The sequence below is a fragment of the Xenopus tropicalis genome, chromosome 4 (assembly GCF_000004195.4).
Source record: "Xenopus tropicalis strain Nigerian chromosome 4, UCB_Xtro_10.0, whole genome shotgun sequence".
Taxonomy (NCBI): Eukaryota; Metazoa; Chordata; class Amphibia; order Anura; family Pipidae; genus Xenopus; species Xenopus tropicalis.
In genome coordinates, this window is record NC_030680.2 from 16,408,933 (window position 1) to 16,436,023 (window position 27,091).

The 27,091-nt window shown below is 44.1% G+C and overlaps 1 protein-coding gene across 13 annotated transcripts in view; it reads right to left on the bottom strand.

Moving 5' to 3' along the window:
- The window catches only part of ppfibp2 (PTPRF interacting protein, binding protein 2 (liprin beta 2)), an 87,221-nt gene that overhangs the window by 22,941 nt on the left and 37,189 nt on the right, over positions 1-27,091 (bottom strand). For 6 of the 13 annotated variants that reach the window (XM_031900507.1, XM_031900505.1, XM_031900504.1 and 3 more), the window contains 8 exons: positions 26,229-26,312; positions 22,966-23,079; positions 10,951-11,082; positions 8,394-8,585; positions 5,261-5,353; positions 4,124-4,235; positions 3,238-3,270; positions 1,766-1,827 (listed from right to left, as the gene is read on the bottom strand). In XM_031900507.1, coding sequence (XP_031756367.1) covers positions 1,766-1,827; positions 3,238-3,270; positions 4,124-4,235; positions 5,261-5,353; positions 8,394-8,585; positions 10,951-11,082; positions 22,966-23,079; positions 26,229-26,312 — 822 coding nt within the window. Of the gene's footprint in view, positions 1-1,765; positions 1,828-3,237; positions 3,271-4,123; positions 4,236-5,260; positions 5,354-8,393; positions 8,586-10,950; positions 11,083-22,965; positions 23,080-23,208; positions 23,451-26,228; positions 26,313-27,091 lie in introns of those variants that run through there. The other 7 variants (XM_031900509.1, XM_031900514.1, XM_031900512.1 and 4 more) reach the window with 5 other exon arrangements.

The following is a 27,091-nucleotide window of genomic DNA, read 5'->3' on the forward strand; positions in this document are numbered from 1 at the left end:
TATACACCTTTACACATTTGACACTAAAATTGCTTTTTTTTTTGTAAATGTACCAAATGTTTGTTCGGGGGGACAATTCATTGGAGACTGCAGCGGCTGCAGGAGCAAATCAGTTCCAGACCCCGAGCAATACTCACAGCTTAATAACCCTATGGGGGGATGAGTGCCAGAGCAGTGGCCACGTCGTCACTAACCCGGGCCAAACATTGCAGTGAATGTAAGCAGCTGGTTCCGTTATTAAAGTAAACCCAGCCCTGCGTGTACAGGAGAAGGTGCGGCGAGGTTCCCCGGGGTCAGTGATAGAACTGCAATAGGAATATCTTAAGATTTCAGCACCTGCATCTTTCTAAATAGTCATTTTTTATATGTTTATACAGGTATGGGATATGTTATCCAGAAACACATTATCCGGAAGCCCTAAAACAGTACCTGTACTTGATCCCAACTAAGATATAATTACCCCTTATTGGGGGCAGAACAGCCCTATTGGGTTTATTTAATGGTTAAATGATTCCCTTTTCTCTGTAATAATAAAACAGTACCTGTACTTGATCCCAACTAAGATATAATTACCCCTTATTGGGGGCAGAACAGCCCTATTGGGTTTATTTAATGGTTAAATGATTCCCTTTTCTCTGTAATAATAAAACAGTACCTGCACTTGATCCCAACTAAGATATAATTACCCCTTATTGGGGGCAGAACAGCCCTATTGGGTTTATTTAATGGTTAAATGATTCCCTTTTCTCTGTAATAATAAAACAGTACCTGTACTTGATCCCAACTAAGATATAATTACCCCTTATTGGGGCAGAACAGCCCTATTGGGTTTATTTAATGGTTAAATGATTCCCTTTTCTCTGTAATAATAAAACAGTACCTGTACTTGATCCCAACTAAGATATAATTACCCCTTATTGGGGGCAGAACAGCCCTATTGGGTTTATTTAATGGTTAAATGATTCCCTTTTCTCTGTAATAATAAAACAGTACCTGTACTTGATCCCAACTAAGATATAATTACCCCTTATTGGGGCAGAACAGCCCTATTGGGTTTATTTAATGGTTAAATGATTCCCTTTTCTCTGTAATAATAAAACAGTACCTGTACTTGATCCCAACTAAGATATAATTAATCCTTATTGGAGGCAAAACAATCCTATTGGGTTTAATTAACATTTAAATGATTATTTAGTAGACAAGGTATGGAGATCCAAATTATGGAAAGATTCATATCCAGAAAACCCCAGGACCCAAGCATTCTGGATAACAGGTCCCATACCTATATATCATTTTGAGAACATGCATTGAGCTTTTACCTAGTGCTACCTTTAATTACCACTCTATCTACCCACAAACGATTCTGATCTAGGTGGCCGCTTCCCTCTTACTATCACTATATAATGGCAGCAGGGGATTGTCTATAGAAATCTGAGTGGATTGCCAGTTGCTGAGACAAGTAAATACAATACCACTTGTCTATGGGCATCTGTAACTTCAAAATAATACAGGAGAGGCCAAATTTTCATTTACATAGTAGTTATGGTAGTGTTATCCCAACTGTTATGGGCACTGGGATTTTTATAGATAAAGGGTAATGTAATGTAAAGTAATGTAATGTAAAATAAAGCAAAGCACAGTGGCCATTAGGCTGTTAGAAAACACATTAAACATCTTGTAGTGGCCTAAAAATACTCTTATTTTTGGGAACCAGTAAGCCGGCACCAAGGACACCATAGGAAGCATTACAATAAAGCGCACTCACCTTTTCTTCATTGGCAGCCAATAATGTCTCCATGCCCAGTTTTAACCTCTGAACTTCTTGATCTAAAGTTTAAAGCACATACACAATGGTTAATAGTCATGAAATATATGTACAGTATATATGAGATGCCAAAAATGTTTCTACCTTCATATTACAGTTCCCACCATCCTAATACTATACAATTACAAATAATACATTTGCCTATTGATGACAAATATAACTTAAATAAAATGAAGTGATCAGATTAGAAGGAAACAAGGCGTGAGGTTAGCGAGTGGAAGCCGCAGTGGTTACTGATCACAGTGCTGTCCCCAAGTTCCAACACAAATCTATCCGCTCCCAGACAATCATAATGACAGAATGGATACAGATCAAGATGGCCTTTAAAGCAGGTAAGTAAGTAGGCTGCCTCATTTGGCCATTAGCTGGCGGATACACAAGGGGGTATTTGGGAAAGAGTTAATGAGGCAGACATTGACTGGAGGGGAACAATTTATAGCCAAACGTATGATGGACATTTTGAACATTGTGAGCTTTTTGGGCAATTAAAAAGAGGTTTGCTGCATACATCAGTGCTACTCCGAGGTATCCTACACATCTAGTATCTTCCAAGAGCTACTCAGATGCCTAGTATTGCTAAGCTATAACCTTCAAGTTGATGGCTCAGTACTGAACACTGCAAAAGTAAGGGATGTCACTTTGCATGTAGTGTCAATGGAACCACAATGACACATATAGAGGATGAGGGATATAATTTGGTTAGAATAAAAGGGCATTACACCACATTTTGCAGCAGGGCCCCCGAGCCTCTAACAACATGTCTGTAGTGGTTCCTAGGGTGGTTTCCCTTGTTTGACATTCTCTAAAGGGCTGAAGCAATGACCATGCCCCTTCCCCACTTGTCATGGTTTCCTATTCAAACAAATAAGACAGAAACTGCCTATGAAAGACCCAGGTGTCCTTTGGGAAAGCCAAAGTAATCAATGCACTATGGCAGTCAGAACCCCTAGTATGCTATAAGCCCGGACAATACTTCTCTTACTCCTGGGCCTAATTAAGTACTAGATGTCCAAATTTAAGTTGGCTAAAGGGGACTGGTAGTAGAGCTGCACAATCAAGATATGGAATGATCTATAAAATCAAGGATCAACAACTCAGTAGAGAGGTTTTTAGCAACCAGGCCTTCAACCAGATTACATTACTGATCCAGCCACCCAGCTTAATTTTGCTCTGGATCCCAGGAGGGGTTAAGCAACTCACATTAATTTAGCCAACAGTGATTGTCGTGCAAGGGGTTACACCAGGAAGGAAGCAGCTTTCTGGCAATAGTTAGGTAGTGTGTTTGCGGTGAGCAGACGCAGACCGTATGATTGGTAAAAAAAACAAATCAGCAGCCCGGTAGGGGGATTAGAGCGCCATACAAAATTACTACTGGCGAGGAAGCACAAGGACGAGACGGACGGGTGGCTTACGTTTCTCTTTTATCCTTCGCCTAAATACTTCTTCTATGTATTCCATAGGAGTAAAGAAAGAGAATGAAATTATATGCCCATCTGGACAGTCATCGCTCAATAGACTTATACAAAAATGTGATCTTATACCATAAATTTGATCCATGCCAACTAAATGTTTAGTGTCCCAACCTGCCAGGAGACCTGCCAACCCAAGGCAGGAAACTGTGTTGTATCCATACCTTGTTGCCCCTGGGCTGGTACCCACAGCATGCCTCAGCAGGCAATAGAAAGGGAAGGGTATATGCATGCAGGTAATATATGGAATATAAACCTGAATTAGAAATAGGATATATTTTCCCTTTAGGAAAGGAAGAATTTCCATGCACGGATATAGTGTATATATGTGTTTGGGAAACCAGTCACACCGTGTAACTGAATAGCTTGGCAGCCTATTGGAACAAGTCATGACTCTGCAAGTCTGTATTTCCGAATGGGATATGAAGTTCCGGCACGCCTGGGATAAGGTTTCACTTTCATTCACTTTTCACCGAGAGAGCGGATTTCTCTGGCAGATACTGGAGACAGTCTTACTGGCAGGCACTGGGATATGTATCAGGGGATGGCATGAGTCTTTATAGGGGCACAGTGCCAACACTCAGTGGCTTCTGCATAGGAGAACATGTTGTAAAGAGTATATGCCTATGCACAGGGCTTGTATGTGTTAGTGCATGGGTATATATATGCATGTATGCGAGTGCGCTATTGCATAGGGCATGTGTGCTAGGGCATAGTATATATATATATATACTGTATGTAGGTGGGTAGGGTGCATGAGGGATATTATGTATGTGGAAGGGGCAGAAGCAGATTTGGGAGGCCAATAACAATATGAACGTTACTGTACCTCTTTCTGAGGATTCATTCTGTGCAATGGTCCTGGAGGAAATTTGGCTCTTTAACCGTTCGATTTCAGCATCCTTTAATGCCAATTGCTCCTGTAGTTGGGCAATCTCTGCCTAAAATATACAGAATACACATCAGCATTAACTTATTGGAGGGATATTGTTTCCCCTATCAGAGCTGTGGGCTAATAGAAGCCGCACTACATTGGGGAAACAAGACCATTTTGTGCAAAAATGCTCCTAGTGCGGGTGGCCAGTTGGGACACAAACATCGCAAATAATCTTTAGTGTCCCAGTTTGATGCACCCATGCCACACAATGATCATACACGAGCCATGAAAAACTATTTAAAGAAGTGCTTCCATAAAAATCACTAGGGCCCAGGGTACTTTCTTGAAGCGTGCCGCCATGTTGGCTCGAGGGTTCCAACCTTTTGCAAAATGTCTTACTGATGTGATGGGACAGGGGCAACAACAGGGTGGGTTTGGGGCAGGGCCTAGTGGGTGACAGGGAGCTGGTTGGCTTGGGAACAAGGACTGGGGCAGATCAAAGGCCAAAGGGGTGGATTGAGGCTGAAATAGGGGCAAGAGCGGTAAATTAAAGCTCCAGGGGTGGAACAAAGGAACATTATGGCAATTTTGTGATATAGACCCCAGTCCTTGCTAAAGATTTACTGGCTAGGCTGGTAACATACTGGATGGATTCAATTTTGGCAACCCTAGTTGGTCCAATTGCCTAAGTGTCCCCTGCTCTAAGTCCAGCGGCTGCATGCGATTCATTAACCTACTGGAGCACTTTAAGAAAATACCTTGGGCTGGGGCAATTTTTATTGGAATATATTCACTGGCCCCAGCTACATTGTTACCCATGGGACTCACTTAGAGGTGCCCAATGTATTGGCACCCCTAGGGCAGGGGTGTCAAACTCAATCACATAAGGGGGCCGAAATCTAAAACACAGGCGAAGCCACTGGCCAAATTTTTTATTGAGATACTGTACAGTCAGGCACAGTCACCAGGGGCCACATAAAACAGCCAGAAGGGCCATATTCGGCCCGCAGGCCTTGTGTTTGACACATGTGCCCTAGGGTATTAACCTTTACTTTTCCTCTAAAAAACAGGAAATAAAAGAAAACTCACTTTTGTTGCCTTTAATTTCCACTCGTACTGGGTTCTCTCATTTTCCAGTTCTTCTACTTTCATTTTAAGGTTTTTTAGCTCCTGTAGCAGCTCCTGGGGTACAAATGAGAAAAGATAAGGCAAGATTGGGCCACATTCTGATTGCCAGACGTAATCTCATCATACCGAAACACCCAAATCAACGCCCAATGCAGAATGATTAAATGAGTATATATCCACTCACCTTAGCACAGCCTGGCCTGTTTGCACTTGAATTTACAGCTAATAGCGTTGCTAAAGAAAATATTTCCCCCCTGTGTAAGTGATGGTTTTATAGGATATTTGCAGAGACATTAAGGTGCTCCGACAAGTCTCTGCATAACTCCATTCATCATAAGCACGCTGCCTGTCAATTCAAGCCTCACATGGAGCTGGATAAAGGGGCCATAGAAGGAAATTCTCACATTTTTGTAGAGATCTGAAGGGCAGTAATCCCACAGGCTTTATTAGAAAACTATAGGTGTTAATGTTGCTAATTTCTGACTTGCACAAGGTCACCATTGTTCTCTGCCTTCCATTTCTCTTTCAGTAGCATTATTATATGTTAAAACTCAGCAGGAAGCAATACCTAGCAATCATTCCATAGGTATTCCTCTGTACTGAGAGTGGCCAAGCTGGCTAAGCACCTTAGGCAAACAGGCCAGCATCCTCCTGGGATGGGGCAACTTGAGAAGCAACTGGAGGAACAGCAAATTGAAGAGTGGGCAGACAAAGGACAGTACTAGGGGTGCAGAAGAGGTACATACCTAGCGCCCCCCACCACCACCGTTGCGCCCTAGGCACGTGCCTCTTCTGCCTACCCCTAGTTCAGGCCCTGGTATAGGATATCTATATTAGAAGTCGTGACTATATAAAGTTATGAGCCTTTTATAGTCCTTTTATACAGGTCATGGAAGTCTAAGGTGGTTTGATAGATGGTCTTCCACTGGGAAGCTGGAAATATGAATCCAGGAAGACAGTAATGGGCTATTCTGTGGATTACCTTAACCCTCCTCTGCTTTTGGATGGCTCCAGTCAACTAATAACCTACAATAATCATGCAAGAAACTGGTTGGAACACTTTGTAATAATGTTTATTTTATATTTTCAAAGTTGAGGGATGCATCAAATGCAGGATTCAGTTTGAATCGACCCCAGCACTTAATACAGGGTTCCAATGAATCCAAACCCAAAGTTGTTGTTCCTTATATTTTATTATTTTATTTGAACTAATCTTTTGTTGGTTTTCACCCAAACAGACTGATTGCATCCCTTCAGTTTTTGTCAATGTACAATAAACCTGTTCAAAATCAGATTATCAATAATATTAACAAACTCTCAGGCCGGTTTCTAAAGCAGGTCACACCTTGGCCGTACTTGGATTTGTTTCCAAAAGACCCCAAGGATAATATTTAGCTCTGCAGTACCTGAGAGCCCTTCTGCCAGAGAGAAAGCACCACCCTACATCAGGAACAGATCAGTGACAGGGAAGCGTAAATGCTCCAGCTGTTGCAGAAGAACAAAGGACAACAACCTTCAATGTTACCTGCTGCAGGACAATGCAGGGATTGGTAATAACTCAATAATCAGTTGGAATAATGAGCAATATTGTATAGGAGCAGAGGTGTTGAACCCAAGCTCTAGAGTGAATTTGGTCAGCCATGACCTTGTAGTCTTGCTTCCATGACCTAGCAACCCAATGCCAAAAAGTAATGTTACCAGAAAATCTTATATCTGCCATTTTGTAAAACCGTTTCAGTCAAGGTCTTAATTCAGTCTTAAGCTAGTCCCAGTTTTGACCCAGACTAGATGCTATATTGTCTTGCTATTGAAACCCTCTAGTCTTGGTTTTGCTTTGCACTTGAATTCTGTTCGTCCCAAATCTTCACATCTTCTATCCTACACGGCCCTCGCCTCTTCTAACCTACACGGCCCTCGCCTCTTCTAACCTACACGGCCCTCGCCTCTTCTAACCTACATGGCCCTCGCCTCTTCTAACCTACATGGCCTTTACCTCTTCTAACCTACATGGCCTTTACCTCTTCTAACCTACATGGCCCTCGCCTCTTCTAACCTACATGGCCTTTACCTCTTCTAACCTACACGGCCCTCGCCTCTTCTAACCTACATGGCCTTTACCTCTTCTAACCTACATGGCCTTTACCTCTTCTAACCTACATGGCCCTCGCCTCTTCTAACCTACATGGCCCTCGTCTCTTCTAACCTACATGGCCTTTACCTCTTCTAACCTACACGGCCCTCGCCTCTTCTAACCTACATGGCCCTCGTCTCTTCTAACCTACATGGCCTTTACCTCTTCTAACCTACACGGCCCTCACCTCTTCTAACCTACATGGCCTTTACCTCTTCTAACCTACACGGCCCTCACCTCTTCTAACCTACATGGCCTTTACCTCTTCTAACCTACACGGCCCTCACCTCTTCTAACCTACATGGCCTTTACCTCTTCTAACCTACACGGCCCTCACCTCTTCTAACCTACACGGCCCTCACCTCTTCTAACCTACATGGCCTTTACCTCTTCTAACCTACACGGCCCTCACCTCTTCTAACCTACATGGCCTTTACCTCTTCTAACCTACATGGCCTTTACCTCTTCTAACCTACATGGCCTTTACCTCTTCTAACCTACATGGCATTCACCTCTTCTAGCCGCAAGTCTTGACCTTCTTTCATCTCAAGGCCTTGACCTTCTGTCATCTCAAGTCTGTCTTGGACATAGTGGTTTACGTCACTATCTACATGTAAATCAGTACAGAAGAAAGTCACGTTAATTTACACAGGCCTGTACCCCGAATATTGAATATGCAAAATAATTAAAGACTGAACTGAAGGCAATTTTCCTTCTGCACCAGCTGGAACACCGATTGCCTGTCCTCAGAAAAGGGTTAGATATTAAGGCACACTGCAGGTTCTTGTTAGTCTACAGATGGAGCAAGATAAAATGAAGCATCTGGAACACACAGACATACCCCTTTTATCCATCTAAATAAACCGTGTTTTTGTGTGCCAGATACACCAGTTTTGCTTCACCTGTATATAAACAGCCCCAAGGCGGCACAAGCACATGCGGAGATAGAGATACTTCTCGTACTTCCTTCCCTTCACATCCCGGGCAGTGCTGCTGCTGTGGGCTTTCAGTAAGGCAAAGAGTGCTGGCATAAGGAGACTTAATAATTAAGTCAGACTGGCTACCCTTAGCCTGCCTTTCGTGGATCTTATTATTGATCTCCAGCTGTAGCTTGCACATCTGCTCCTGCAGTTCATTTATCAGATTCACTACCGACTGAAAAAAGTTTAGACACAAAACAATCAGGGACATTTGCTGAAAAATAAAAAAAGGAACGTAATTTCCTGCCTGAAACTAAAGAGAAAGAATTGCATTACTGGAAGTTCAAGGATAGCAGACTAAAGTGGTGCATCTAGGCTTTTAGCAGGATGGATCGACCAGAGATCTTTTAAAGGAGAACTAAACCTAGAAATGCTGTATTTATATACTGACCCTACTGTACCAGTCAGGCCCAGACTGGGATTCAAGTACACAGAGGCCCAAAAAGCCCCCCAGCAGCCCAATAAATAGTAACCGTCAATGGTATCTTACAGCAGCCCCTCTGGCAGGCCCAGACTGGCAATCTGTGGATTCTGGCAAATGCCAGAGGCACTGCTGTAAGATGCCATAGACAGTCACTATTTATTGGGCTGGTGGGGGCTGTTCGGGCCTCTGGGTACTTGAAATGCCAGGGCCTATTTTGAATCCCAGTCCAGGCCCACCCTCTGGCATTTGCCAGAATTCACAGATTCTAGTACCAGCCCAGATATTTAGCAGCCCTATAACAGTAATGATCCAAGCCTTCAAAGATGCACACAGCAGCTCCCCATCTTGGATCTTGTTAGACAACTTCCTGAGTGTCAGTGGCACTGCACATGCTCAGTGGGCTCTGGCCTGCTGGCGAGAGTGGAAATCATCAAACAGAAAATGAGGTTTGTTTGTCATATCATATATACAGTATATTGTGAGTAGGTCCCTAAGCTCAGGTAAGTGCCGGCAGCCCATGTATGTGCTGGGAATCAGCAGAAAGAAGATGGGGGCTACTGGGGGCATCTTCAGGGGCACAGACCTTCCCTGCTAAAGAGTTGATACAGAACCTCATACCATATTATTTAACATTTAGTTCTCCCTTAATTGTTTTTCTCTTAGAGGTCAGTGGTGTCCATATCAAGGAGTCTTATAATAGCATTGCCCAACATAAACCCACAAACATAATCATCCCTACCAGCTGTATTCTACAGAACCCACAGAACACCAGGCACAAACTGGTTAGTCCCCGAAAGCAAACCCATCATGTAGCAGTAGAGGGATATATTTGTGGCCACTATAGGCAGGAATACGTTAGCCCTGGCTCATACAGTGAAACAGCTGAGAGGAGAGCATGGCTGGTGCAAGCAAAGTGCGGCTCAGAGGGAAAACATCACCTGTTTATAAGAATGGATTATCCTCCATGTGTCTCCCCATAAATAGACCATAACGAATGAGAGAAGAGCTTGTTATGCACCCAGTAATTCCTTCCTCTGCTTATTTGCATGTAAGCATTGCGTATCCCCCACACCAGCTATACAGTACTGCTGGTCTCAGTTGAGGGACTCTCCATAGGCAAAGGCGCCGACTGTTTGTGGCTTTTTATGCACATTGGGAAATACTTTAACAAGGCAAGCAACATGGCCGCTCGCACTTTCAACAAGGCTGTGATTTGCCTTTTAGGATGATGACCACAGGGAGCCAAGAATGGCACATTTCTTGTAATGCAAAAGCAGGGTTGGACTGGGCCAACGGGACATCGGGAACCAATCACCTCTGCATCGTTCCACCCACTGGCCTCCCTCCCAAAGTATAAGGTACACACATGGGGAGGAGGGTCTGGCGGTGGGTAAGTGGGCGGGTTTGGTGAGCTGGCTGTCAGGGGCCTAGGGCCAGAACTAGGGGTAGGCAGAGGAGCACGTGCCTAGGACAAAATGCTGGGGGGGAGGGCAATAGTAGGGTTGCCACCTCTGCTGGCTTTTTTGCCAGGCTAGGGGTGGGCAATGATGTCACAAGGCGGGGAAGAGGTAGAGCTATAATATTATGGGGCAGGAAAGAGGTGGGACTGTAACATCACTGGGCAGGGCTATGACGAGTCGATCGGCGATTGGCTGGGCGCAGCATCAATCTCATTTGAAAAACCAGGCAGGAGGTTTTGACCTGGACAACCCGTTTTTTTGAAAACCTGACATGTGGCAACCCTAGGCAAGTAACTCTTTAGACTGCCTACCCCACTCTGTGCATATTTGTCAACCAATACGGTCACACTAGTGGGGCTCATTTATAAACACTGGGCTCCTTTGCACCTTGGCAGTAACCCATAACAACCAATCAGTGACTGTCTTATCAGCCAACTGCAGGGTGAATAACGTAACCAAACATTTCATTGGTTGCCATGGGTGATTGCCCATGTGCAAACTGGTCCAGTGTCTATGAATGAGCCCCACTGTGCCTAGAGGTACTCTTATATTGCTATAATGTTAAAGGGGTGAGCTTTAATACAAGGTACTAGTAAAGATCCTACTAAAGCCACAAACACACGAGTTAGGGATACAGAGGAACAAAGGGCACCTACCTCTGCTTTACTGTGCGAATCCTCGTAGTTAATCTTCTCCTTCTCCAGGCCGGCCAGCTTGATCTTGAGGTTGGACAGCTCGGCCATGAGATCCAGCTTCTGAGTTTCTAGTGAGGTGCGACTCAGAAGCTCCTGTGGAGCAGAAAAACAAAATAGTTCATGAGTAACGCGGGGTTAAAGGGGGAAACCAACACCGCTGTGTAGATTCCTAAACAGAAATAGATTGTTTCCTCTTGGGCTCATTTAGTAAGTTGTGAGGCAGGCAGAGCAGCCATGGAACGAGTGGTGAAATTGGGCTCCTATTCCAAATAGTTTGGAGCAGCTCTGGGCGGGGCTAATTGGACTCTGGGAGGTTCTGTTAACAAGGACATATTCCCTCCAGTATAACAAGGTAAAATTGCCTGCTCTTCTGAGCATTTTAGCAATTTCAATTTCTTTTTTGTTTTCATGATATTAGTAGTTTTCACATGAAAGTGCGAGAGATGGAACCAAATGCTCAATTCCGGAAGCTTCTCCTGATGATTCCCTGCCCATTTCTATCATTCATTGTAACAGAAGCCATAGAACTGAGCCATCAGGTGACTCTTCCTGCATCAATTAATCAAAGGATAAGTAAACCTTTAAAATAAGTTGATGTAAAATTGATGAGGGCTATTTTTTTTTTTACATTCATTTTAAGATATTAAGAGATAAAGTACTGTTAATATCAATGCATTTCTTACAACAGCGCCACCAGCTGGTCAGTTTCAAATGAAGTATTCAGGGAAGTTGTCAGGAGAAAGAAAGAGGGCTGATCTGATGTTCTTCAGTGCTTGTTGAATTACAGGTATTGTTGTCAGCATGACAGAGGATGCTGGGAGTTGTAGTTTTATCAGCAGCTGCAGGGCAGTAAGCTAGACATCTCTATTTCTCACATACACTGAGCACAAATGAAATAGTTACAAAATGCACTCATTTTGATCTTGGCCGACGGGGCGCTGGCTGAGTCACTCAGGAGCCAATGATCCGAGTCCTTTGGCTTCCGAACCGTTTTCTGCAGCCAGAAACTAACGAGCTGCACATTTCCCAGATAGAGAGTCAATAACTTGCTTAGATAGGGAGCCAGTAACTTGCCCCTCTCAAACGCACCCCTAAATCTACTGTATATTGAATGTTATATAATGTGTATTTCCAACTCCAGAACTTCCGTAACAAGATAATAGCAGGGGAAGCCATTTTTGCAGGGCTGTATTACAGATGGAAGTTAGATGGTAAGCTCTTTGGGGGCAAGCAGTCCATTCCACACTTTTGCGCCTGCATGGTGCAGGGTTGTATGGATCTCAATATCCTAACAGTAACACTGTTTTGAGACTCGGGCAGCTGTCCATTCAAGACTAATGTTAGGGAAGATGGGGCCCTAAACTATAGGGGCCCTGGGCACATACCATATATATATATTCTGAATCTTACACACTATTACATGAATGATCAACTGATAAAGTGCCATTATGTCCTTCTACATGAGAAAGGGCAACAGTGATGGACTAAAACAAATGGGCAGGAAGCCATGGAGCCCCTAATCCGTAGGTTCTTACCAAGGGGGTGGGCGGCAATGAAAGTTGAGAGACCTTAGAAATGTTAACACTACTGGGAATGCTGGGAAGTTGGGGAAAGATTACGGGTTATGTATGAAGAAAAGCAGGCTTAGTAGCCAATCAGTAACCAATGTTTACTCATCTGCTGTTTACAAGCAAATATCTGATATCTGATTGGTTTAGGCTTGGAGCAAACATGCGACTCATTATTGGTGCTAGCTTGCAGAACCAAGTAACATGTATTCTAATGCACTATATGGGTGTGTTTGTTATCATTGCCAGTATTACATGAGCTGCCATCAGTCAAGGGCTGTCTGCCCACAGCCATCTTTATTATTAACTTCTGTTGTGTTATAATCCCATTCCAACTAACTGGGATGGGGTATGGCCAGTAATGTAATACCACTGACAGAAAGGCCCATGCCATAGCCGGTACAGAGACATGCACCAAAGAGATGCCCAATTGTTATTCCTTAGATAGATTAGATAGATAGATAGATAGATAGATAGATAGATAGATAGATAGATACACAACTATTACATGTTAAAGTATTTACTCTTCATGCTCACACTGTATGTGGGGTTAATAAATTCCTTGCACCTTGTACATCCCTTTCTATAAGGTACAGTTACCTGAGAACTGCCCCCAGGGTGCAAAAAACTCAGCATAAGCAATGAATCTAACCCGATGCCCTTATATCTCAGTGTGTTCATTTTAGGTCTATTACTGCGTCCTGTTCAAAGTCCAATAGGGAAAAATACTATTTAAAGATATGCCCCCCCTCATACACTCACACAAATAAAAGCTTCTACCAGGGGCTTAATTATAAGTTCTGGAGCTCCTTAAACTTGGGAATAAAACATTTCCCTATATTAAACCTGCTTATCAGTCACTGCCCAACTGGCCCCCTATACCTTCTGTGCCCCCATTTCTCCTGGGCCCGCAGCAGTTAAAAGATCTGCTGACTTTACAGTTACCTCCCTGTCTGTTACCACGCAAGTGGATGTGGCAATTGCCCCTTTGGTGGTGCATCCAACCTACCTTTGAGGGAACTCCAGATGCTCCGACATCTATCAGTCTCCCCAGGGAGCCAAGCTAAGTTCTTTGGACTGTAAAGTTTAATATTCTGCAATAAAGAGAAGCAGCCCCTGCCCGGCGCAGCCAAGGAAATGGCATGAAGGAGCAGCCGTCACTTCACTCTGAGCCTGGCCATACGCTATATTCAGCAGATAATTAAAAGCTAGGCAACCGCACATCAGCTAATCACAGGCTTGCACACTCATCCACCTTCCTAACCAAAACAGCACCCGGAATGACAGCCTCAGCCCTGTGCTCTGCAAATGGGAAACAAATGTGCCCTGTAGAGAGAGACAGACAGAGAGGGAGAGCGAGAGAGCGCCTCGGCACAAAGCTTAAGGAACAATAAGAATGCAGAATCCACATGTTCCCCTATTTAGCCTGCCAAGTAGGGAGGCCTTTTGATGCTCACAATTTATTGATGGGACCCAGGGCTTATATTTTTAGATCTCGGCGGCCAAATCCGACGTGTCTCTCGTCAGCCTGGAAATATCCTGGGTATTTTGGGCTTCTTAAGTGCAGGTTTGGGAAGCTCCTTGCATGTGGCAATATGGTTTATTAGGAGCTAATTGGCCACATCAGGCATGAAATGTTATGGGCTTCAGCCACATTTAATTAGGCTATAGGGCGTTAGGGTGTAATCTCATAATTAGCGATTGCCGGCATGGACGGGTCGGAAGATTAAGAACGGCCTGATGATAGAAGGACTAAAGAAGACAAATTAAAAGTTAAATGCAACTTATTGTCGGGACTTCTGAGGCAGGGACATATTCTCTATATGGGCACAAGGTACATGCCTAGGCGGGCAGCTTCAGGGGGGGCTTAGGTGCCTCTATAGAACTTTCTCTCCCCCCCACACAATTATTCAGCTCCCACTTATATAGCCCCTCTCTGGATACTTATTGCTAAATCCAGAGGGGCTACCCATCTCTTATGTGATTGGCTAACTGTATTGCACATGTGGCATAGGGGGCGGGCACAGGCCTGTGATAGAGATCAACAAAAGACCATGTCCCCTGGCCACGCACTTGACCCACCCAAAATTGCACCACCAATCCGCCCAAACGTAGCTTTTTTCATGGGAAAAAAAAATTCCCTTTAGTGGAATTCTGGGTCTCCTGCTTTGACTGGGCCCCTGACTGGACTTCTGGCTTATGAGATGAATGTTAATAAAATTATGAAGCCAGTATTTTCTATTGTCTTTGACAATATTAGCAGTTTTATACTGCCAATATGCTTTATCCACAGCTTTCAGCTGCTGTACTGGCTGGCCAGCCTCCAACAGGGCTTCAGGCAGTTTCTCTGGACACTGCACAGTTATCTCCCTCCATGTCAGCTGTCAGGCCACAATAATATTGTAGTCTGAAGGACTTTTGTGTCTGATCCAGGCCCAAGCGAGCAAGTGGAAACCTACACGTTAGGAGTCAAATGTTCCAAAAGCTGCCAAGAACAGCAACTGGAAATTCAGCTACATTATGCCTCAGCCTGAGCTTCCCAGAGACAGTCCCAGACGGTGGTTAGAGAAGTCAGTCCCAAGGGCAGCAGGGCTGCTGCTTCCTATTGAGAAAGGTTGGGTGACTCTTGTACAACTAGTTATGATTAAAGAGAGAGAGACTGTGTTGGGAATTGTAGGAAGCAATCCCAAAGTGGCCTCTAAGACTAAAGCTGGGCATAGGTTGCTAGGTCTAGTTATTTGGTAAGGGCACCAAACCAGTGTTCCTGATTAGCCACTGACACGCAGGGCCAAAGGATGAGCCAATCATTTGTCCCCTGGACCAGCAATGGGATTGTAATTGGTTCTAGGGAGACTTGTAATCGAAGGACTGCAACAACACGCCAGTACAGTCCTTATCCAAAGGGACTTTCTAACCAGCCTGGTATATCCTTCAGGTGGGCTGTCGGAAGGGCCCCATACATGGGTCAATATGCTTTAGAGTTGCCAGCCTGTATGCCTATGTAAGTTTTCAGATAAAGTTTTCCCTGTAGAACTGGTTGGTTAGGCAATATATTTTCATCTTAAACAGGGCATACTTACCCTTTTAGAGCTAAGCAGGATCCTTACAATGACAGTAATGTGCAGATGGATTCCCTTTGAAGTCAAACATTTGATAGTAGGAAAGAAGACAGATTTGTATCAATATGTATTGCTGCCATGGTTTCCTTTCATGTTAGAGGCACATAATGGGCAACACATGCTCACTGGTGACAGTAGATCCTGCTCAGCTGCCCGACTTGGCCTTGGCTAAATGCTATCGTTACTAGGGACGGGCCACAGGGCAAGGCACAATAAAGACTGGTATGCTGACATGCTACACTGCCATATCACTGTAGTGCTCATTATGCCTCCCGTCTGTCAGTGGTCTGGCATTTAGCTCCGATCATGCATTCAGATCTGCACTCAATCAGCAACCTGATTGGCCAAATATTGAGTAATCGATTAGATTGTTGTAACCAGAACTCTGGCACTGCACTCAGGAATTGGGCCTCTACTATGCACTCAAGGTTTTGTATAAGAACCTCTTGTATCCCTTGGTTCCATTTAGAGCCCTATTGGGACCTCCTACGTTTCCCAGTTTGCTGTAGTCGGTTCTAAAATGCAGAGTTGCACAGATGGAGCCAGGTACCCATTGGTTTAATTACACATCCTCCTCGGGAGAGCACGGAGAAGAGAACCTGAAGATGGAGCCCATCAACACAGTGACACTGCTCTACTTTTCAAAACCTGAAGCAAACAGGGCAGTTTTGGGGTTCCCTAGTGGTGCAGTTCAGGAGGGGGAGGCAGGGTACTAGAAGGGGCTAGGGTATTAAGCAGGGTTTTGTTTTCCTACAAGTTGCTGATCTTCTCCCAGAGGTGTTAAAGTGCCACCATGCACAACTCAAGTCAATGGGAAGTGATGCACAGTGGGGTTTTGATTGATGTTCCTGAGAGACCCCGTTGGACAGTGCCACCTAAGGCACCCATTTCCTATACATCACAGGTGGCCTAGGGCATTTTAACTGTCCTGGTTCTCCCAGCAGCAGCCCAAACAGTCCGTGCCCTATTTACCCAAAGTCACTTACACACAAGTAGATTGCCACCTGTTCGATTCTACCAGAAGGGTCCAGGAGGTTACCATGAAAGTGTATGGAGGGCAGTTGAGTGATTTGCCTGTCACCACCCAGACTGGAACTCACGAAGGTAACATACTTTCAGTCTCTATTTGTACTAAAAGCCTCAGGCCATGAGTAAGTTTCTGTGATTTACTAGTTGTTGTTGCCTACATAGGGTGCCCAGACATGGTCACAAGCAACACACACCTTAAGCCCTGCTGGTGGGGTGGCTGTTTCTTTGGGTTACTAGCAGGAAAACTGTTTTGAGGAGTCACTCTGTATGGTTGGGGCAGCAATCTATCCTCCTATGAGGAGCCATTCTATAGGGCTAGGGGGCAGCAATCTATCATCCTATGAGGAGCCATTCTATACAGCTAGGGGACAGCAATCTATCATCCTATGAGGAGCCATTCTATAGGGCTAGGGGGCAACAATCTATCCTCCTATGAGGAGCCATTCTATACAGTTAGGGGGCAACAATCTATCCTATGAGGAGCTATGCTATACAGTTAGAGGGCAACAATCTATCCTCCTATGAGGAGCCATTCTATACAGCTAGGGGGCAACAATCTATCCTCCTATGAGGAGCCATTCTATAGGGCTAGGGGGCAACAATCTATCCTCCTATGAGGAGCCATTCTATACAGTTAGGGGGCAGCAATCTATCATCCTATGAGGAGCCATTCTATACAGCTAGGGGCAAAAATCTATCCTCCTATGAGGAGCCATTCTATACAGTTAGGGGGCAACAATCTATCCTATGAGGAGCTATGCTATACAGTTAGAGGGCAACAATCTATCCTCCTATGAGGAGCCATTCTATACAGTTAGAGGGCAGCAATCTATCCTCCTATGAGGAGCCATTCTATACAGTTAGAGGGCAGCAATCTATCCTCCTATGAGGAGCCATTCTATACAGTTAGAGGGCAGCAATCTATCCTCCTATGAGGAGCCATTCTATACAGTTAGGGGGCAGCAATCTATCCTCCTATGAGGAGCCCTTCTATACAGTTAGGGAGCAGCAATCTATCCTCCTATGAGGAGCCATTCTATACAGTTAGGGGGCAGCAATCTATCCTCCTATGAGGAGCCCTTCTATAGGGCTAGGGGGCAGCAATCTATCCTCCTATGAGGAGCCATTCTATAGGGCTAGGGGGCAGCAATCTATCCTCCTATGAGGAGCCATTCTATAGGGCTAGGGGGCAGCAATCTATCCTCCTATGAGGAGCCATTCTATACAGTTAGGGGGCAACAATCTATCCTCCTATGAGGAGCCCTTCTATAGGGCTAGGGGGCAGCAATCTATCCTCCTATGAGGAGCCATTCTATACAGTTAGGGGGCAGCAATCTATCCTCCTATGAGGAGCCATTCTATACAGTTAGGGGGCAAAAATCTATCCTCCTATGAGGAGCCCTTCTATAGGGCTAGGGGGCAGCAATCTATCCTCCTATGAGGAGCCATTCTATACAGTTAGGGGGCAACAATCTATCCTCCTATGAGGAGCCATTCTATACAGTTAGGGGGCAACAATCTATCCTCCTATGAGGAGCCATTCTATAGGGCTAGGGGGCAGCAATCTATCCTCCTATGGGGAGCCATTCTGTACAGCTAGGGGGCAGCAATCTATCCTCCTATGAGGAGCCATTCTGTACAGCTAGGGGGCAGCAATCTATCCTATGGGGAACCATTCTGTACAGCTAGTTCTTGGTGGCAGCTCTAGGTGACAAATCACTATTTATACAGAATGAATAAGTAATAATTTCTGAAGTATCCAGTTCACAATAACAGATCTGACTGTGAGCCAAAATAAACACAAACAACTCCAGTGTATATTCCCATAACAAATACAGGATCACATGTCCCTTTGCATTGTTTGCATAGGTATTATTTGCCCTTTCGCCCATTTTATAACAGTCAGCTTAAGCAAAAAGCAGTTCAGGAGCAGAATTAGTAAAGAAGAGCCCCCACCAAGGGTCCCATCAGATATCCAACTAGCTGCGGTTAGACTAGAATTCAGCACAATACTGTCTATTGCACAAAGTGTTTTCACTTCCTATTTCATTTGGCTTGGGTGTCAGAACTTGTGCCTACTCATTCCATAACGAAGAAAGAAATCAGCATGCAAAATGGAGAAGTCTGTTTCTTTCAAGGGGAAGTTCACCTTGAAACTGACTCATGTGGAAAGCGGCCCCCAGTTTGGAACTGGTCTCTTTTTCTTAGGGGTTTTTTTTATTTCAAATTTTTTTGTTCTTCTGATCCTCAATTTTGGGGGGACTGTTACCTGGTTGCCGAGTGTCACATGTACCCTAACAACCAGGCTGTGGTTAGACAGGATGAACAGGAGAAGGTCTGAAATGCAATATAAGTGATAACAATAGGAGTAACAATAAAACCTTTACAATAACAATAAAGCCACAAGCCTCTGAGTTAACTTGCTTTTCATTGCTTGGGTCACTGAATGTTATATGTATATCTGCCAGCCATGGGAACTGAACCCAAATAAGACCAGAAGCGACAGCCAGGGGTGTAACCAGACCCTGTGGCTGCAGGGGGGCCCAGAAGGTATAGGGGGCCCTATGAGGCACTAATTAACGAGCAATTTAAATATTTATTGGTAAGGGATGTAACAGGCTAACCCCTGGGGCCCTAAAATGACTTTACTGTGGGGCCCAGTGACATCTAGTTACGCCACTGGTGACAGCACTTGTTTGCGGAAATACACGTGCCTTTCTGACACCCAGTCCTCCTGCGCCTTTGTTAGCTTTTGGGTGAAGCCGAGGGGAGGTTCCGCGTGCTTTAGGAACACAGGGTTACGCCACTTTAAACAAACACTGAGCAAAAATCAGATCAACAAAACAAAAACCCGAGGAGTTACCTAATACTGTGAGTTGCGACTGTCGCCATGCCCTGCCATGCATGGGGAAGCTGGTCTACTTACAGGGGTTCATTTGTTAACCTGCAGCCGCCCACTGCAACCAATCAGCACTTAGATTTTATCAGAAGACCACTAGCTATGAAATAAAAGAAAACACTGGATTGGTTGATATATCAGCCTCACCGATAGGCACCCTAGTCCCTGTACACTGAAGATATTTATGCTGGGATAGGGGGTCCGGTGAAGACTAGTTAAGCTGCTGGTTTTCCACACTGAGCCATAGAACTGAGCAGGTAAGTGCCAGAAGACGCTTCTGAAGCTGCCTGACCAGCAGGGGGTGCTCTGGTTATACATTCAGTATATGAAAACAGAAAAAAAAATAAAAAAGGAAAATGTAAATTGCTAAAGTTCTCAGAGGAGCATTCTCAGCAATTTTCAATGGTGGGAAAAAATGGCTTTTTCTGCCAAAGAATAACAATAAAAAAATGCAGCAGTGCAACTCCGCCAGCACCCTGGTCTTTAAACAAACAAACACTGGAGGTTCCCACCACCTGAAAGCGGAGATACTTATCGATATGTGTGAGGAATAATCACAGATCATCATAAAATGAAAATACATAACCAGTTCTACAGGTCTGGCCCCCCCCCCCGTGCACCCTCCTATCCCAGTGTCACCTTTCATCTTCACACACGGGTGGGGGGGTGAGTTTTTTCTCATACACAAAGGGGCAAATTCTGCTGCCCGAGTACAGAGCACATTTCTCAGAGGATTTGCTTTCTAAATACAGCGATTATATGGCATGGGGATAGCACAGAAATGCAGTATGGCAGCAGCAGGGCAAGGGGTATTTCTGCCTAGAGTTCAGGGGTTCCCATACTGGGGCAACAAGCAGCGTGGAAAAAGTACGTCAGCTTGAAAAGAGAGCATATGTTTATACAATGGGGGATATAAACCCCAAAATAAATTTCTGCCTAACGAAAGAAACTTTCCAGTGTCCATTAATATTATTATTTAACAAAAATGATGATTGTAAGCCTCACTGGTAGCAACAGTCGAGGAACTGTCAACATTAAGAAAACCAGACAGAAACCCTCTGAATTACATCCAGTGGATACAATAGCCCCAACCCCAACATTATTACCCCACCCTTTGTCCAGGTTTATAATCTGAAAAAGATGGCGGCCCTATTACCCAGAGCCCCGCTGGCCCAATCCGAACCTGATGTAATCGCGTCAGAGAGGATTCATGGCTGTTGCAACCAGTGGAGCTTACAATTGAAAGGTCAGGTGTAGGTCCGCATGTCTGGGTTGGGTCTCACAAATCAGACCCGTGCAGGTCTCTAAAGGTGGATATACATGGGAAGATTTAAACCTTTAGTATGATGTAGAGTGCAATTTACAATTGGTCTCCATTTTTTGTTATTGGTCGTTTTTTAATTATTTTACTCTTTGTTCTGCAGCTCTCCAGTTTGGAATTTCAGCAGTAATCTGGTTGCTAGGGTCTAGTTTACCTTAGTAACCAGGGAGTGATTTGAGAGAGTGACTGATATATGAATAGTAGAGGGACTGAATAGAAACATATGTAATAAAAAGTAACAATAAACATGAAACTGTAGCAGTAGTTTTTTGGTTGCCGGGGTCAGTGACCCCCATTTGAAAGTTGGAAAGAGGTAGAAAAAGGAGGAAAATAATTCAAGAAGAATAAAAAATGAAGACCAATTGAAAAGTTACTTAGAATTGACCATTCTATAACGTATTATAAGTTAACTTAAAGGAGAACTACCCCTTTATGCTGCTGATTTGGTGGCTAATCAGCCCGTGCATGGGGCAAATTGGTGAGGTTTAAATAATATCCAGTAAGGGCAAGGATCACATCAGCTGAAGCTTGACTAAACTCATTTCCCCAAATCTGACATTTACTACAAAAACTTGAAATTTGCAAATAGTTGCACGAAAACTTCTACTTTATGGAATTGTCGCTCAAATCCAAAAGCCCAAATTTCGAGACAAAAGAAGACTCTTCAAGTAAAGAGAAGGGACCTCTGCCATTGACATCTACATGATCTCGGCAAGTTTCAGATTTTTAGGCATTTTGACGAATAGAAAATGTGAATTTTAGTGAATTTTAATGCTAAAAAATCCAAATCAAGAAAAGAAATCCAATGGTTATTGATTGGGTCCCTAGTTATCAGGTTGGGGTGGTGGGGGGCTGTTTGGACCTCTGTGTACTTGAAACGCCAGGACCTATTTTGAATCCCAGTCCGGACCTGGACCCAGTTGCCTAAATAACGTTAAAATGCAGAATAACCAGCTTGCAATGTGAGCATCTTCCATTTATTGCCCTTTCCCCCCTCCTACGTCATAAACATCCGCTTCTAAAGTAAGAATTTACTCAGTCAGACGTGTCTGCTTACTTAAAAGGGACAATAAACCACACTGGGGGGGGGGTGACCTGACGACTTGCCTTGGGCGCCCTTACCTTTTGGCCTGACTCTGGCACGTGCCCTTTATACTGTCTGGGAACAAAATAGCTATTTTTTGCTGACTAAAACAAGGTACCTCTATGTCTGAGCAGTGTTCAAATGGAACAGTCCCAAATGATGGATGCTGAAAGAGGTGGGGATTATGTGAAAGTGGGTGGGGTTTCAGTTGGGTGGTTGGCAAGTCACGGGCAATGATAGTAGGTATGATACCATTATAAAAAATAGCCAACAGAGGGGGCACTGCTTGATATTAAACTAGAACAACTGAACCTTGCCAGAGCAATCATGGCTGCTTCCAGGCGTGCAAACAAACACACGTAGGCACAGAACAGGAAACTTCCTATACAGAATAAACTATGGTAATCTGTGTACATTTCCCTTTGAAGCAGACATAAACCTTCTATAGTACTGTTGTGCCACCCTAGTCTTGCAGAACTACAACTCCCAGCATATTATCAATGCTGCAGTCACTGCACAAATTGCAAAAAATATCCCTGCCCATCAGCTGGGACTTTTTCCCTATTAAATCAACCTTTTTTTTCTCACATATGAACAGCAGCGCAAGTGATCACTTTCTAGCAAGCACTCTACAGTCATGTTATGAGAAGGAGGTGTAACTGTGTATAGTAATGCAAGCCAGTGTCAGGGACTGTAGCTGTGGGATAGAGTGTATAATAAGGCAACTGATAAAACATGTATTGTAAAGCAGCTGCCAGCCATGGATTCTGGGATTTGTAGTCCAACAAGAGCTGTAGAGTCCCAGGTTGTATTATATATATATTATATATAGGTATTTATATATTTTGACTTCAGCACCCATCTGTTAAACTGGTTTAGAGTGCAGACACACAGCTTGACTATAAATATATAAACAATGGATATTGTTACCACTAGGAGCCCCATCCCTTGCCTACCTGCTGAAGCATTTCCTCGGTGGCATTAAGCTTCAGGTGGTGCTCCTCCACGCACGACTCCAGATCCCGGATCTTATCCCCCTGGACTTCCACCTGGTCAGTGAGAACACTCACCTAGTGCGGCACAAACACACAAGGAACAAGGTCACCCTCTCTGTGCGGAGCGTTTACAAATCAAAAGCAGAACAAAGAGCACTTCCCTTTCTGACACAGCACCCAGGCACCCAAGCACCTGATCCGCACCTTCTCATCCAGCCGGGGCGACACTTGTTTCCCCCCCAGGCACTTCTTTCCCCCGCCTGTTTCCCAGAAAGGCAATAAAAGTGCTGTGGGTGCTATTAGAGCTAACGAGCACCCCGGAGGAGCCTTGCCTATACTGTGCTGGGTTTGGGGCACGTAGCAGCGCTTTAAAGGAGTTCAGCAGTCAGACTTCCCAAGCGCTGCAAGTTCCTGCATGACTGAGAAATGCTAACGTAATGGGGCTGAGTGTTTATCAACACCGGGCAATAAACAGCAAATGGGATTGGCCCTCGCATTGTTCTTGTGGCCAAAAAACACACTTTGGTTGCCTTTAAACACACACTTTCATAGGGGGATATAAAACTTCCATAGCAGTGTTGCTCCTTCCAATAAATGCCAACACATCAGCAAGGGTTAAAGCATGCTGGGGGCGTATAGTAATAAGTAATCTTAACAAGTCCAGTTGCTTTAGATTTATTTATACTAGATATACCATGACCTGGATGAATGAAAATCTTCATAGTCATGCTGGGGACGGTAATCTAGCAACACCAGGGATTATATATATATAAACAAATTGTTACATTTACATGTTCTCAATGCCTTTGCTATTCTCTGCACTGCAGGTTCTGACTCTTGAAACAGGTAAGTGACCTGTGAAAACCATGCAAGGAATGATGGGAACTGGAGTCTTTGCTGGAAGAGAGCTACATTGCTTCAAGAGTCTCCATAGCCAGTGGGCTGCTTAAGGAAACCTATACCCCCCAATAATGTAGCTCTCTATAAAAATATATGACACAAACCCGCTCATATGTAAAACCCTGCTTCATCTAAATAAACCATTTCATAAAAATATACTATTTTTGTAGCATGTACCAATGGGTAATTATCTTAAATAGAAAATTACCATTTCAAGTACTAATGGCCGCCCCCTGGGATCATACGGTGCACGCAGCAGACCAAGGGCACACATACATGCTAGGCCCCATCAGCCAATAAAAGATCTGTCTTTTACTCCCACACTACTTCCTGTTACAGTTAAAGCTGCATCACTTCCTGTCAGGTGATCTCTGAGGGAGCCCATCACAAAATGGTGGCCCAAGAGAAAAGATGTAAAAAGGCAATATTTATTGATATATATTCCAGTTTGGTAAGATTCTTTAATAGGCTGCTTAATATGATATAAACTATCTGTTGATTAAATCTTCTTTCTGGGGATATGGTTTTCCTTTAAACCTTCCAATAGGAATTCAGCTTGCTTAGCACCCACTCTTCTCACTGATCTTTGTTTGTGAGACTGAAGGCATAACATTTATTTCTTTTAGCTTTGAAAATGCTTGAACAGGTTTATCTCCACCCTTCTGATGTCTCATTAGAGTGTAAAAGCCGAAGGCACAAATGACTCCATAGCCTTCGCTTGTTAGATAACAGAATGATGACTGAATGCTGGTTGGGATGAATCTTATTGCATAATTCTCCTGCATAAATTATTGGAAGGTTTATATCCCTTATAAGAAAAGGAAAAAAAAACTGCTGCAGGCTGCACTTTTTATGTAGCCATGTTATTGGCATCTATAATTAGCTGTGCAGCAGGGTTGGATTGGGGCACTGGGAAAAAAACGGTGGGCCCTCCTGCCCCAGACCTGATCCCTGCAGGGCACTCCCCCGAGCTGCTGGTCTCCCTCCCCTGACATGCTGAAGGTAAGCTTAATTAATGCACAATTGGAGGAGGGGGTCGGCCGGGTGGTAGGGGGTGTGAAGGCCGACCCCCTCCTAGGTGGGGGTCCCTTGGATGGTCCAGTGGCCCCTGAGGCAGCAGCCACAGTGGCCCTGCACCCCCCCCAGTCCGACCCTGCCGTGCAGTATGAAGACTTTATATGTTTCTGGATTTGCATCCTGCAGACTGCACTGGATTTTAGGCAGCCATGCAGAAAGCAAGATCTGAGCTTGGTTTACAGGGTTAATGTTTGAACCCTATGCCTTCATGCACTGCAATTGCTTTTATGCATTCCACCGCACTGGAACATATCTGTTAACAGACACCATTCTTCCCCATAGTCACAGTACCCGCTGCACTGTGCTTGGGTCTGGCGCTGCCCAGTTTAGCCACAAGTGTCTGGTGCTGGGGCAAACTTTTCCCATTAATTTGAATAGGACATGCCATCAAAATAATGGTATAATAAATAAGCTCCAAAGCCAGCTGAATCAACTAAGGGCAAGCAATAATGTACCAGCCCTGGTTTTGCAATGTCACTTGTTTAAGTTTCCCTTTAAATATAAAGGATAAAGGGAAGTAAAAGACAAAGCCTAGAGGCAATACTGATGGAATGGATTGAGTTCAGCTGCTATATTGCACCAGTTGCTGATCTATAGAACATATATTGCTAGCCCAGGAATCGCTCCCCCATGCCTTTAAAACAACATACTACTCACATCCAAGTTATGGCATGCACCAATCAGAGGCAAGGACTAAAAAAATCCCGGCCCTACAGTAGTTAATTAGTGAAAGGTCACATACTCTGTTTGGTTAGGAATAATATGGAGAACTAAAACTCTTAATACCAAACTAGGTGGTCAGAGCGCCACCTGTTGGCCATTCCTATCCCATTGCAAGTGCATTGTTGGAAACAGGTGGAAGTTTTCCCTTTAATAATAGTAGATTCTTTCCTCAAAATACTTCTATAGGGAATCTGCATTCTGTGGGCTGATTTGAACCTGGGGAAATATCTGGGGAGGTGGAGCAGAGATGGGCCTCTTCATATAAGGGGCAGAGGAGAAGGTAAGGCCTGGGATCCCTGTGCCACCATTTTTAGTTCAGCCATGGTGACCAGGCCAGCCCCACAGGTTGGGAACAACTGATGTAAGGAGAACTCATATAATCTGCCTGGGGCCCTTCCCATGTATCCATCATCCTAAAGGAATGGGCCTCACAGAAGGTAAAACGCACCTACATAACAGGGGAACACCCAGAATCTACTTGCCTGCCGATGAGCTGTGTAAAGGTAAAGAAGTAATAAATGTACCTGTAATATTAGAGATTCCTTGTCACCTTCCAGTCGTGCCAACCTTTCTTGGTATGTTTCATTATTTACTGCTGTGTAGTTTACCTACGAGACAAGAAAACAGAAATATGCGTTTCAAAATCTAATATGATTCCAGAATATACTCTCTCTCTATATATATATAAATATGGAATAATATAATATATAATGTCCTTATAGTTTATCATAGAGGTTATTAGAGGAGTTATGTGACCATATAAATGCACAAGGCTGCAGGCTGAGTTATACAGGGAACTCTGAGTATCACTCATGTATTATAAGGGATAATGTACCCCCTACTGTAAATGATAAGGATATTAGCAGTCACTGAGGGGTTCTGTGACCATATAAAGGCACAAGGCTGCAGGCTGAGTTATACAGGGAACTCTGAGTATGACTCATGTATTATAAGGGATAATGTACCCCCTACTATAAATGATAAGGATATTAGCAGTCACTGAGGGGTTCTGTGACCGTATAAAGGCACAAAGCTGCAGGCTGAGTTATACAGGGAACTCTGTATTACTCATATATTATAAGGGATAATGTACCCCCTAATATAAAGGCACAAGGCTGCAGGCTGAAAGATCCTATTTGCCCCTACAAACACTGTATTTTGAATACAAATCCTTGACTTTAGTTGAATTGCAGTCACTAGGTATCCGTACAGGATTCTGCCTGTAATGAAAGCGGCACATAGAGGTGCTAGCGTAACCCGGCAGTAGTTATAGCTTTCTGAGTCAGACAGTGGTGCCTGTAACTCCATACGCCCAAGAATTTTATGAGACCCTCTGGCAAACAACACAAGCTCGAAGGTGATGTCATGCCGTACCACAACTTTTTAT